The sequence below is a fragment of the Lipotes vexillifer genome, unplaced genomic scaffold (genome assembly GCF_000442215.2).
Source record: "Lipotes vexillifer unplaced genomic scaffold, Lipotes_vexillifer_v1.1 scaffold935, whole genome shotgun sequence".
NCBI lineage: Eukaryota > Metazoa > Chordata > Mammalia > Artiodactyla > Lipotidae > Lipotes > Lipotes vexillifer.
The window spans coordinates 2,189,852-2,202,785 of record NW_006777895.1 but is presented as its reverse complement, the minus strand read 5'-3'; the positions used below and the strand labels follow the sequence as shown (position 1 = coordinate 2,202,785).

Below are 12,934 nucleotides of genomic sequence, written 5' to 3'. Positions count from 1 at the left end.
AAAGAGAAGGCCAAAATGTTTTTCAATAAAACCTGCATGATATTTAACAAATCCCCGTAAAATAACACCACATAAAATGTTTGATGAGTGTCTACCAAAAATGTATGTTTGAATGTCCCTGAGCTTAGCTGGGGAACAGAGTAGAGAAACAGGTGGTATCTGTACTCAAGCCACGAGGGTGACTACCAAGAGGTCCAGGACAAGAGTGCTGATAGCTCTGCGGCTCCGCTGTATGAATTACAAAGGGTGCCCCTTCCCCCAGGAGAGCAGCCGGCATTTCACTGCCATTTACTCCCCTGGCCCATGTCCCTGGTCCAGTGAGCAATCTGCTCAAGTGCATGTGGCAGCCCTGGCTGGGAACACGGAGCGGGTGGGACTCATGTTGTCTCAATACATGCAGAAAGTGTGAGAAATAACCCAGGATTCTGAACGGCAGCTATTGGTAAATTTTATGCTACACTGCCTGCCTATCAACTCACGCAGAAGTCTACCTGCCTACGATCTGAGCGAAGCAGGGGCTTCAACGCTTGTCTTCTGTCCCCTCTTAACCTTCTCAGACCCAGCCTCCCAGAAGAGCGACCGCTGACCTATCTGTTTTTTCCAGGTCAGGAGAAAAATGGTTTCAACTTTGTGAAAATACATCGCGCTTCCATGGCTAGTTCTAGCGGTCCTATCGAATAACCTCAGTACACACAGCAAATCATCACTGGAAACTTTATATACGTGTCTTCTGAATGGTACAAGAACACTACTGGATTATCAGAAGACTTGTAGCCAAAACCACCTGTGCTGTTCTGGACAGTAATGATCATGGACAAGTCTCTACATCTCAGTGTGAATAATAACAATAACCGTAATCACAACAATCATTAACATGCACTGAATGCTCACCATGTACCTGCTTTATATATATTAACACATTTAATCTTTACAGTAATCCTATGAGATGTGGTTATTATCTTTACAGATGCAGAAACTGAGGCATAAGGAGGCTTAGAGGCTTGTCCAAGGTTACACAGCTGGTAAGTGGCAATAAAACGAGGAGGTGGGATCAGATGATTAGGAAAGTCCATCCAGCTCAAATGTTATTTGTCATTCCACACCTGGGAGAAAGGTGAACAGATGCCAAAACTGCTCACCAGATTTTCTAAGAGTTTATTCCTCTTAGAATAACACTGACATTAAAGAAATGTTCTATTTGCCATGTTTTATATAATTCTATTACTCTACAGCTTTACAGTCAGCAAAGATAATTCTGGATTTATCTGAATAGCGTGCCTCTGAACACAAGTGGAACTTTTACTATGTAATTTTATCCCTGCACTAAATTTCACTGAATAGTTTTATCAAGCATCATGTAGAGTAATATAGGCTGCAATATGATGAAATGAAACATAGGCCCTGGCCCTGGGCAGTCAGAATTTCTGACACAAGTTTTAAAAACAAACTATTAGCCTTAAACATCATTTCCAAGAAAGCTGAAAGCTTTCTATTAAAAACTCACTTCCCCAGGAAGTCAGCAGAGAAAAATCACATTCAGGTCCTCCCCTGAAGGTACTGTGAAGGACAGGCCTCATTTGTGACAGGGCTAATAGAGGTCATCAGAATCGTAATTCACTGACCAACCTTACCCTGTGCAAAACACAACTAAGTACCAGACTCTTAGACCAATTACATCTACCTCTAATGTGATATCACGTACCCAAATTGAGCTCTTTTGTTCGGTTTTCTGTGTTCTATACAGCACCAAAATCCAAACAGTGAAATAAATGTTTCAAAATCCCCATCTGGAATGATAAGTATATGTATGAAAATCATCAGATTGTGAACTACCCATGCTAGGAATTTTAGGTGAAAAACTAAAATATCTTGATGCCTCAGAAAAGTTTTCATTAAAGTTATTAAGAAAAGTCCTTTTGATGCAATTCAGAAGAATGGAGTGAGTTCTTTGACAAACTCAGTATTTTACATATAACTTTCCAATGTTTAGGTAGGTGATACCTCAAAAAACATCTCAATACCAAAAATTGCCTAAGGAATTCTGAAATACATAGTAGTCATAGCTTTAAAAATATTAAAAGCAGGTAAATCCAGGTTTTATTACAATCATTATGAGGACAAATATTTTTGAAAGAAAGGTAACATCCAGATGCCGTCAATAAAATGTATCAAAATAATAGGTAATTTAAAATATGGATCCTATAGGCACATAACATTTAGTCAAAAAAGCTAAGTGGAGAAGGCTACATATTGCATTACTGGGGGGACCACGCTTCACGATTTGCCCAGAATCTTCCTGGCTTATACCTGTTCTGCTTCAATTATTAACAGCAACCCTTACGTGCTCAAAAGTGTCTCAGCTTGGCTGATAAGTTATATAGTCACTTTAGTATGATACATTTCTATAAAGCGCAAAACTAAATAAAAACTAACAATACGTACTCTATGAATGTTCGTAATAAAATTCTTTAAAAACTCCAAATAGGGGGCGGTGGAAAGATGGCGGAGAAGTAAGACGCGGAGATCACCTTCCTCCCCACAGATACACCAGAAATACATCTACACGTGGAACAACTCCTACAGAACACCTACTGAACGCTGGCAGAAGACCTCAGACCTCCCAAAGGGCAAGAAACTCCCCACGTACCTGGCCGAGTGGATGAAAGGCTCTTGCTGCTGCAGCCAGGAGTCAGGACTCTGCCTCTGAGGTGGGAGAGCCAACTTCAGAACACTCGTCAAGAAGAGAACTCCCAGCCCCACGTAATATCAAACGGCGAAAATCTCCCAGAGAGCTCCATCTCAACACCAGCACCCAGCTTCACTCAACGACCAGCAAGCTACAGTGCTGGACAACCTATGCCAACCATATAGCAAAACAGGAACACAACCCCACCCACTAGCAGAGAGGCTGCCTAAAATCATAATAAGTCCACAGACACCCCAAAACACACCACCAGACGTGGACCTGCCCACTAGAGAGACAAGATCTAGCCTCATACACCACAACACAGGCACTAGTCCCCTCCACCAGGAAGCCTACACAACCCACTGAACCAACCAAGATCTAGCCTCATACACCACAACACAGCCACTAGTCCCCTCCACCAGGAAGCCTACACAACGCACTGAACCAACCTTAGCCACTGGAGACAGACATCAAAAACAACGGGAGCTACGAACTTGCAGCCTGCAAAAAGGTGAACCCAATCACAGTAAGATAAGCAAAATGAGAAGACAGAAAAACACACAGCAGATGAAGGAGCAGGATAAAAACCCACCAGACCTAACAAATGAAGAGGAAATAGGCAGTCTACCTGAAAAAGAGTTCAGAATAATGATAGTAAAGATGATCCAAAATCTTGGAAATAGAATGGACAAAATGCAAGAAGCAGTTAACAAGGACCTAGAAGAAATAAAGATGAAACAGACAATGATGAACAACACAATAAATGAAATGAAAAATACTCTAGATGGGATCAATAGCAGAATAAATGAGGCAGAAGAACGGATAAGTGACCTGGAAGATAAAATAGTGGAAATAACTACTGCAGAGCAGAATAAAGAAAAAAGAATGAAAAGAACTGAGGACAGTCTCAGAGACCTCTGGGACAACATTAAACGCACCAACATTCGAATTATAGGGGTTCCAGAAGAAGAAGAGAAAAAGAAAGGGACTGAGAAAATATTTGAAGAGATTATAGTTGAAAACTTCCCTAATATGGGAAAGGAAATCGTTAATCAAGTCCAGGAAGCACAGAGAGTCCCATACAGGATAAATTCAAGGAGAAATACGCCAAGACACATATTAATCAAACTGTCAAAAACTAAATACAAAGAAAGCATATTAAAAGCAGCAAGGGAAAAACAACAAATAACACACAAGGGAATCCCCATAAGGTTAACAGCTGATCTCTCAGCAGAAACTCTACAAGCCAGAAGGGAGTGGCAGGACATACTGAAAGTGATGAAGGAGAAAAACCTGCAACCAAGATTACTCTACCCAGCAAGGATCTCATTCAGATTTGATGGAGAAATTAAAACCTTTACAGACAAGCAAAAGCTGAGAGAGTTCAGCACCACCAAACCAGCTTTACAACAAATGCTAAAGGAACTTCTCTAGACAAAAACACAAGAGAAGGAAAAGTCCTATAATAACGAACCCAAAACAATTTAGAAAATGGGAATAGGAACATACATATCGATAATTACCTTAAATGTAAATGGACTAAATGCTCCCACCAAAAGACACAGATTGGCTGAATGGATACAAAAACAAGACCCATATATATGCTGTCTACAAGAGACCCACTTCAGACCTAGAGACACATACAGACTGAAAGTAAGGGGATGGAAAAAGATATTCCATGCAAATGGAAACCAAAAGAAAGCTGGAGTAGCAATTCTCATATCAGACAAAATAGACTTTAAAATAAGGACTATCAGAAGAGACAAAGAAGGACACTACATAATGATTAAGGGATCGATCCAAGAAGAAGATATAACAATTGTAAATATTTATGCACCCAACATAGGAGCACCTCAATACATAAGGCAAAAACTAGCAGCCATAAAAGGGGAAATCGACAGTAACACATTCATAGTAGGGGACTTCAACACCCCACTTTCACCAATGGACAGATCATCCAAAATGAAAATAAATAAGGAAACACAAGCTTTAAATGATACATTAAACAGGATGGACTTAATTGATATTTATAGGACACTCCATCCAAAAACAACAGAATACACATTTTTCTCAAGTGCTCATGGAACATTCTCCAGGATAGATCATATCTTGGGTCACAAATCAAGCCTTGGTAAATTTAAGAAAATTGAAATTATATCAAGTATCTTTTCCGACCACAACGCCATGAGATTAGATATCAATTATAGGAAAAGAGCAGTAAAAAATACAAACACATGGAGGCTAAACAATACACTACTTAGTAACGAAGTGATCACTGAAGAAATCAAAGAGGAAATTAAAAAATACCTAGAAACAAATGACAATGGAGATACAACGACCCAAAACCTATGGGATGCAGCAAAAGCAGTTCTAAGAGGGAAGTTTATAGCAATACAAGCCCACCTTAAGAAGCAGGAAACATCTCGAATAAACAACCTAACCTTGCACCTCAAGCAATTAGAGAAAGAAGAACAAAAAAACCCCAGAGTTAGCAGAAGGAAAGAAATCATAAAAATCAGATCAGAAATAAATGAAAAAGAAATGAAGGAAACAATAGCAAAGATCAATAAAACTAAAAGCTGGTTCTTTGAGAAGATTAACAAAATTGATAAACCATTAGCCAGACTCATCAAGAAAATAAGGGAGAAGACTCAAATCAATAGAATCAGAAATGAAAAAGGAGAAGTAACAACTGACACTGCAGAAATACAAAAAATCATGAGGGATTACTACAAGCAACTCTATGCCAATAAAATGGACAATCTGGAAGAAATGGACAAATTCTTAGAAATGCACAAACTGCCAAGACTGAATCAGGAAGAAATAGAAAATATGAACAGACCAATCACAAACACTGAAATTGAAACTGTGATTAAAAATCTTCCAACAAACAAAAGCCCAGGACCAGATGGCTTCACAGGCGAATTCTATCAAACATTTAGAGAAGAGCTAACACCTATTCTTCTCAAACTCTTCCAAAATATAGCAGAGGGAGGAACACTCCCAAACTCATTCTACGAGGCCACCATCACCTTGATACCAAAACCAGACAAGGATGTCACAAAGAAAGAAAACTACAGGCCAATATCACTGATGAACATAGATGCAAAAATCCTCAACAAAATACTAGCAAACAGAATCCAACAGCACATTAAAAGGATCATACACCATGATCAAGTGGGGTTTATTCCAGGAATGCAAGGATTCTTCAATATACGCAAATCTATCAATGTGATTAACCATATTAACAAATTGAAGGAGAAAAACCATATGATCATCTCAATAGATGCAGAGAAAGCTTTTGACAAAATTCAACACCCATTTATGATAAAAACCCTGCAGAAAGTAGGTGTAGAGGGAACTTTCCTCAATATAATAAAGGCCGTATATGACAAGCCCACAGCCAACATCATCCTCAATGGCGAAAAACTGAAAGCATTTCCACTAAGGTCAGGAACAAGACAAGGTTGCCCACTCTCACCACTCTTATTCAACATAGTTTTGGAAGTTTTAGCCACAGCAATCAGAGAAGAAAAGGAAATAAAAGGAATCCAAATCGGAAAAGAAGAAGTAAAGCTGTCACTGTTTGCAGATGACATGATACTCTACATAGAGAATCCTAAAGATGCTACCAGAAAACTACTAGAGCTAATCAATGAATTTGGTAAAGTAGCAGGATACAAAATTAATGCACAGAAATCTCTGGCATTCCTATATACTAATGATGAAAAATCTGAAAGTGAAATCAAGAAAACACTCCCATTTACCATTGCAACAAAAAGAATAAAATATCTAGGAATAAACCTACCTAAGGAGACAAAAGACCTGTATGCAGAAAATTATAAGACACTGATGAAAGAAATTAAAGATGATACAAACAGATGGAGAGATATACCATGTTCTTGGATTGGAAGAATCAACATTGTGAAAATGACTCTACTTCCCAAAGCAATCTATAGATTCAATGCAATCCCTATCAAACTACCACTGGCATTTTTCACAGAACTAGAACAAAAAATTTCACAATTTGTATGGAAACACAAAAGACCCCGAATAGCCAAAGCAATCTTGAGAACAAAAAATGGAGCTGGAGGAATCAGGCTGCCTGACTTCAGACTATACTACAAAGCTACAGTAATCAAGACAGTATGGTACTGGCACAAAAACAGAAAGATAGATCAATGGAATAGGATAGAAAGCCCAGAGATAAACCCATGCACATATGGTCACCTTATCTTTGATAAAGGTGGCAGGAATATACAGTGGAGAAAGGACAGCCTCTTCAATAAGTGGTGCTGGGAAAATTGGATAGGTACATGTAAAAGTATGAGATTAGATCACTCCCTAACACCATACACAAAAATAAGCTCAAAATGGATTAAAGACCTAAATGTAAGGCCAGAAACTATCAAACTCTTAGAGGAAAACATAGGCAGAACACTCTATGACATAAATCACAGCAAGATCCTTCTTGACCCATCTCCTAGAGTAATGGAGATAAAAACAAAAATAAACAAATGGGACCTAATGAAACTTCAAAGCTTTTGCACAGCAAAGGAAACCATAAACAAGACCAAAAGACAGCCCTCAGAATGGGAGAAAATATTTGCAAATGAATCAACTGACAAAGGATTAATCTCTAAAATTTACAGGCAGCTCATGCAGCTCAATAACAAAAAAATAAACAACCCAATCCAAAAATGGGCAGAAGACCTAAATAGACATTTCTCCAAAGAAGATATACAGACTGCCAACAAACACATGAAAGAATGCTCAACATCATTAATCATTAGAGAAATGCAAATCAAAACTACAATGAGATATCATCTCACACCAGTCAGAATGGCCATCATCAAAAAATCTAGAAACAATAAATGCTGGAGAGGGTGTGGAGAAAAGGGAACACTCTTGCACTGCTGGTGGGAATGTGAATTGGTTCAGCCACTATGGAGAACAGTATGGAGGTTCCTTAAAAAACTACAAATAGAACTACCATATGACCCAGCAATCCCACTACTAGGTATATACCCTGAGGAAACCAGAATTCAGAAAGAGTCATGTACCAAAATGTTCATTGCAGCTCTATTTACAATAGCCCGGAGATGGAAACAACCTAAGTGCCCGTCGTCGGATGAATGGATAAAGAAGATGTGGCACATATATACAATGGAATATTACTCAGCCATAAAAAGAAACGAAATTGAGCTATTTGTAATGAGGTGGATAGATCTAGAGTCTGTCATACGGAGTGAAGTAAGTCAGAAAGAGAAGGACAAATACCGTATGCTAACACATATATATGGAATTTAAGAAAAAAAAATGTTATGAAGAACCTAGGGGTAAAACAGGAATAAAGACAGAGACCTACTGGAGAACAGACTTGAGGATATGGGGAGGGGGAAGGGTGAGGTGTGTTAGGGCGAGAGAGAGACATGGACATATATATACTAACAAACGTAAGGTAGATAGCCAGTGGGAAGCAGCCGCATGGCACAGGGAAACCGGCTCGGTTCTTTGTGGCTGTCTGGAGGGGTGGGATAGGGAGGGTGGGAGGGAGGGAGACAAAGAGGGAAGAGATATGGGAACATATATATATGTATAACTGACTCACTCTGTTATAAAGCAGAAACTAACACACCATTGTAAAGCAATTATACCCCAATAAAGATGTTAAAAAAAATAAATAAATAAATAAAAGATAGGACAGCAGCCCTTCAAGGCTTCGAGCTCCTGTCGCCAGTTAAAAAAAAAAAAACAAAAAACTCCAAATAATCCAAAAAGAATGATTTAAAATACATTCAGAGAATATCTGAGGCTGGGGAGAGTTACAGGGCTGAAGAAAAGGAAGGAACACACAGGTAGAAACAACAGTGGCAACACTCTAATTCTTAAATTGGATCCTGAGTCATGAGTACTCATTTGACTTACGTTTCATAATCAGCATTTTTCATATGTTCATACATATGTTTATACACATAAAACATGTATTTAAAAGATAAAAGGAGCAAAATAGTAAAAAGGGGTAAAACTGCCACCCATGTTTTTAAGATAAAAGAACAAGCTATCAGGAAATTTATCAGCAATTCAATATCAATTCTGATAGATTAGTAAAAAGTACTTTTCTGGCAGCCACCTGCATCACGCTAGCAAAATTTACACAGAAAAAAAATCACATCTACTTTGCAGATAAAGGAAAGCTAGTTGCTTGGTGGGTTTGAATGAATGATGTTTGATATAAGAAAGACAGCTGGGATAGGATGAGGCAAGTGACAAATAAATAAACAAATACATAACCCCAAGCACATAATAAAGGAAGCAAAAGATACACAAGTAGTATGACTACTGAAATAGCTGAATGCAAGACATTAATTGGAACATTCACTTCTTATATAAAAATTAGAAGGCAAGAATTTGTATAAATAACAAGGCCTTGAATGTGTGCTGGCAAATTAAGACAATAAGTATAAACACTAAAAATATTTTAGAAAATAACTGCCATGGTATAAATTAAACAGAACCCTAAAAACTAAGGCTAGTACTACCAATAATCTCACTTCAGTGGCAATTATCAACAGAGGAGCTTATTTAACAGAATCATTACAAAACATATGCTAAGAGAATAAATAATTTTCTGGCACAAGCTAAGGTAAATGTGCAAACTGAAAATATCAAAGTAATTGCTGATTTTATTAATTAGGTGTTTACAGTCATTAGTCAAGTATATTTAGGAACTGGGATGCTTGTATACTTTGGTGATAATTCATAGCTATGCTCCTAATATGTGGTCCCATCATTATGTTTTTAAATAGTAAAAAAAAATAATGGTATGCATGTTGTTATTGATGAACACTAGGTCTGCATTTACTACAGAGTAAAATAATAATCATTAAGAAATGAGTACCTGGAATACTTGCAGGAGAAATTGGGCCAGATCGTGACTGGTTGCTTCCTACAGGAGAGCCGACAGGAGAAGGTGATGGGCCCCCAGGGATGCTGGAGAGATGGGGAGATGCGTGTGGAGAGAAAGGCGACTGAGCTGGGTTGCTCTGATCCCCTTGGCTGCTCGTGGACCCGGATGCACTGACTGCTGAGCTCAAAGTTGCTTCCGTTCCTGTGGGGAGGTCATCAATGGAGCCAGACAGGTCCTAAGAAAGAAAGAAATAGCATGCATTTATAGAATAACACATATCTGGACCAACACCAGTTCAAAATACTATTTGAAAATCATAACAATGCTCCCTTCAAAGTTTTTCTAGATAACGCCCAAAATTCAGAGCATGGCCACTTGTTATTAGAAGACTTTAATGAGGTCTCTTGTAAGTTGAACCCATAGGATCTGATCTATCGCTAAAAAGTGAGTAAAGTTGTACCTCCCTTTCATTAAACTATCCTACAGCTTTCCTTTAAGCTGTCAGCATCTAGTCCAACAAACCTGTCAAAGAGTCACAGGAAAAGCACTTTATGCGGTGATGTACCATCTGAATGGAATGCCTGATTCGTAAATGATTACTTCAGTAAGCTGAAAACTATAGGCTTTGGATCCTCCTATTCAGAAATCAACATTGGAGGACTATCTGAATTTCAAACTATGATCTTCTAATGTAATAGTCAAAATTGTAACCAAACCTTGTGGTGAGAAATTCTTACATTTTAGGTAATTGCAAAAGTGCTCTTATAGTAAAAGAGTGATGTGTATTTTTATCTCATATTGTGACAATAAATCCCTTTGAAGTTATGTTGGCAGAAATGAGTCCTAATGTTATAACTTACTTTTTATACAGTTTTAAGCTAAACAAACAATCTTTAAGGTCCTGTAATTTTATCATAACAACCTCTAGGCAGTTATTAAAATCCTCATTTGACAGACATAGAAACCAAAGATCAGAGAGTCAAGGTTATTGTTACTAGTTACACCACTGAGGACAGGCGACATCTGCTAAAGATTATGAAGGGAGGTTGAGAGAAGAGGAAGGAGGAAACTGTCTTCCACACCCTCATCAGAGTGAGAGGACAGAGCCTTTACTCTGTCTTCCTCATGGCTGTGGCATTAGGGCATGTGCCATGGCCCCCACCAGCAGAAGTCAGTACATCAGTGCAGGGCTGCTGCAATGGCTGAGCTCCCAGATCACTAAGTCTGCAAACCCAGGTGAGACCTGGAGCTAGGTGGTGAATGAGCCCTAAAGACTGAGAGGCAGGATAAAAGATATTTGTCTTGATAATCTAGGACTAAATACTGCAGAATGGGATCAGAAATACCAGGATATGCTACTGTCTGCAAAGCATATTCAACACTAATTGACATCTTCCACTCATGCAATTTTATTAATGTTTAATTTTACCTCACTGCTTACTACTGGGACTGCTAAAACTAGGGCTTTGGAAACTGGTGGAGGAAGATGCTTAGGATTTGAAGAATGAATCTAGACCAGGAAGCACAAAGGGGGCCAGGTAAAGCAGAGCTGGTTAGAGCTCTTCAGGGTACCCCAAAATGTCACAAAGCAAACTCAGAATCAGGATCCTAGACTCCTGGAAAGTTTATCTGTTAGCCATCTGTTATATAATTAACTTCTCTTTTATTAACAGCAAAATTGCCAATGATTAAAAAACACGTTCTAAAGAAGAGCTGATGAAAATCTCACAAAAAAAATGAATGTTACAGAAAAACAAAAATTTCTTATGCTAAGAAGAATAACATTTAAGTAAAATAGAGTAATCTTCCATGTCATATAACTGAGCTTATAAGTAAGAAACATTAATAGTAGCAGGTGATTGAAAATATCACCTCCCAGAAAAAGTATCATCTCCAAAATAAAATGGGCCAAACTGAACCACATTTTCAGAATTCAGAGAAAAAATATATAAACATCTCTACTTAGGGCACATGACATGCATGATTTTGCACATGTTCAGCTGGTAAAACATTGTATTCAACTTGATTACTGGGTTCAACAATAGTTCCATTCAGACTTTCAGAATTTTTTGTGAAGCCAGGTAGAAACAGAGGAAGATTATTAAGCAAGTAATATGCTACATACAATGTAGAAAGTATTCACACTTCAGCAATCAAGGCAACTATCTGAGTTCCTGGAAACAAAACTTAAGCTAATAGATGTGTGCACATGCACACATGCAGAGGTGCTGAATGGTGAAAGGGACAACAGGACAGGATTCCACCCATTCCTCCCACCCCAGGCTGAATGCTGAGTTGCCTGAAGTCTGCCCCCCACCCCACCGTCTCAGAGCCAGGGAGGGCGGGGGCGTCTAGAAGAGTGGCTGGGTCCTGGGTAATTCTTAAAGTACCTGCCCCTAAGGCATTCCCTTCCTAACCTGATATAACCAATTCACAGAAGTGTGAAAGGACACACCTGTGGGCTCCAGGACATGGCAAGCTATGGACTGAGGGCTAAAATCATTCCGGCTCCACCTGTAAGCCAAACATTTTTAAATGACTGAAAAAAAATCAAGAGTAATATTTTGTGGGGTTTCCCTGGTGGCGCAGTGGCTGAGAGTCCGCCTGCTGATGCAGTGGACACGGGTTCGTGCCCTAGTCCGGGAGGATCCCACATGCCGCGGAGCGGCTGGGCCCGTGAGCCATGGCCGCTGAGCCTGCGCGTCCGGAGCCTGTGCTCTGCAACGGGAGAGGCCACAACGGTGAGAGGCCCTCATACCGCAAAAAAATATAAATCAATAAATAAAAGAGTATTATTTTGTGATATATTAAAAATATTTGAAATTCAAATTTCGGTGTACATAACATCTTACCGGAACACAGTCACAGCCATTCCTTTTATGTATTGTCTATGGCTGCTTTTGGGCCACAATGGAGACCTTGACAGAGATGGTAGCCTTCAAAGCCTAAAACGATTTACTATCCGGCCCTTACAGAAAAAGTGTGCCGACCTGCGGTATCTAGTATAGCCTCTAATGCCTTTGCCTCTTCCTTGGGGGAAACAAAAGGAGGACAGGTCTCAGCTGAAATGCATGGTGACCCGTGTGTCAGGAATTACACAAGCTTCACCAAGAACAGGGACCGACTCCACATCTACACCCGCCTGGAAAACCTGAGTGGGAGCCACATAGGATTTTCCTCTTTAACAGTATCAGCCCCTGGTTAAGAATGGGTGGCGGGGGGCCTCCCTGGTGGCGCAGTGGTTGAGAGTCCGCCTGCCGATGCAGGGGATACGGGTTCGTGCCCCGGTCCGGGAGGATCCCACATGCCGCGGAGCGGCTGGGCCCGTGAGCCATGGC

At 39.5% G+C, this 12,934-nt stretch overlaps 1 protein-coding gene across 1 annotated transcript in view; it reads right to left on the bottom strand.

The window, feature by feature from the left end:
* Positions 1 to 12,934, bottom strand: part of ARID1B (AT-rich interaction domain 1B) — a 420,200-nt gene that overhangs the window by 119,105 nt on the left and 288,161 nt on the right. Inside the window, exon 6 of the mRNA XM_007451356.1 lies at positions 9,588 to 9,831. Within this exon, the coding sequence (XP_007451418.1) occupies positions 9,588 to 9,831 (244 nt within the window). The remainder of the gene's footprint in view (positions 1 to 9,587; positions 9,832 to 12,934) is intronic.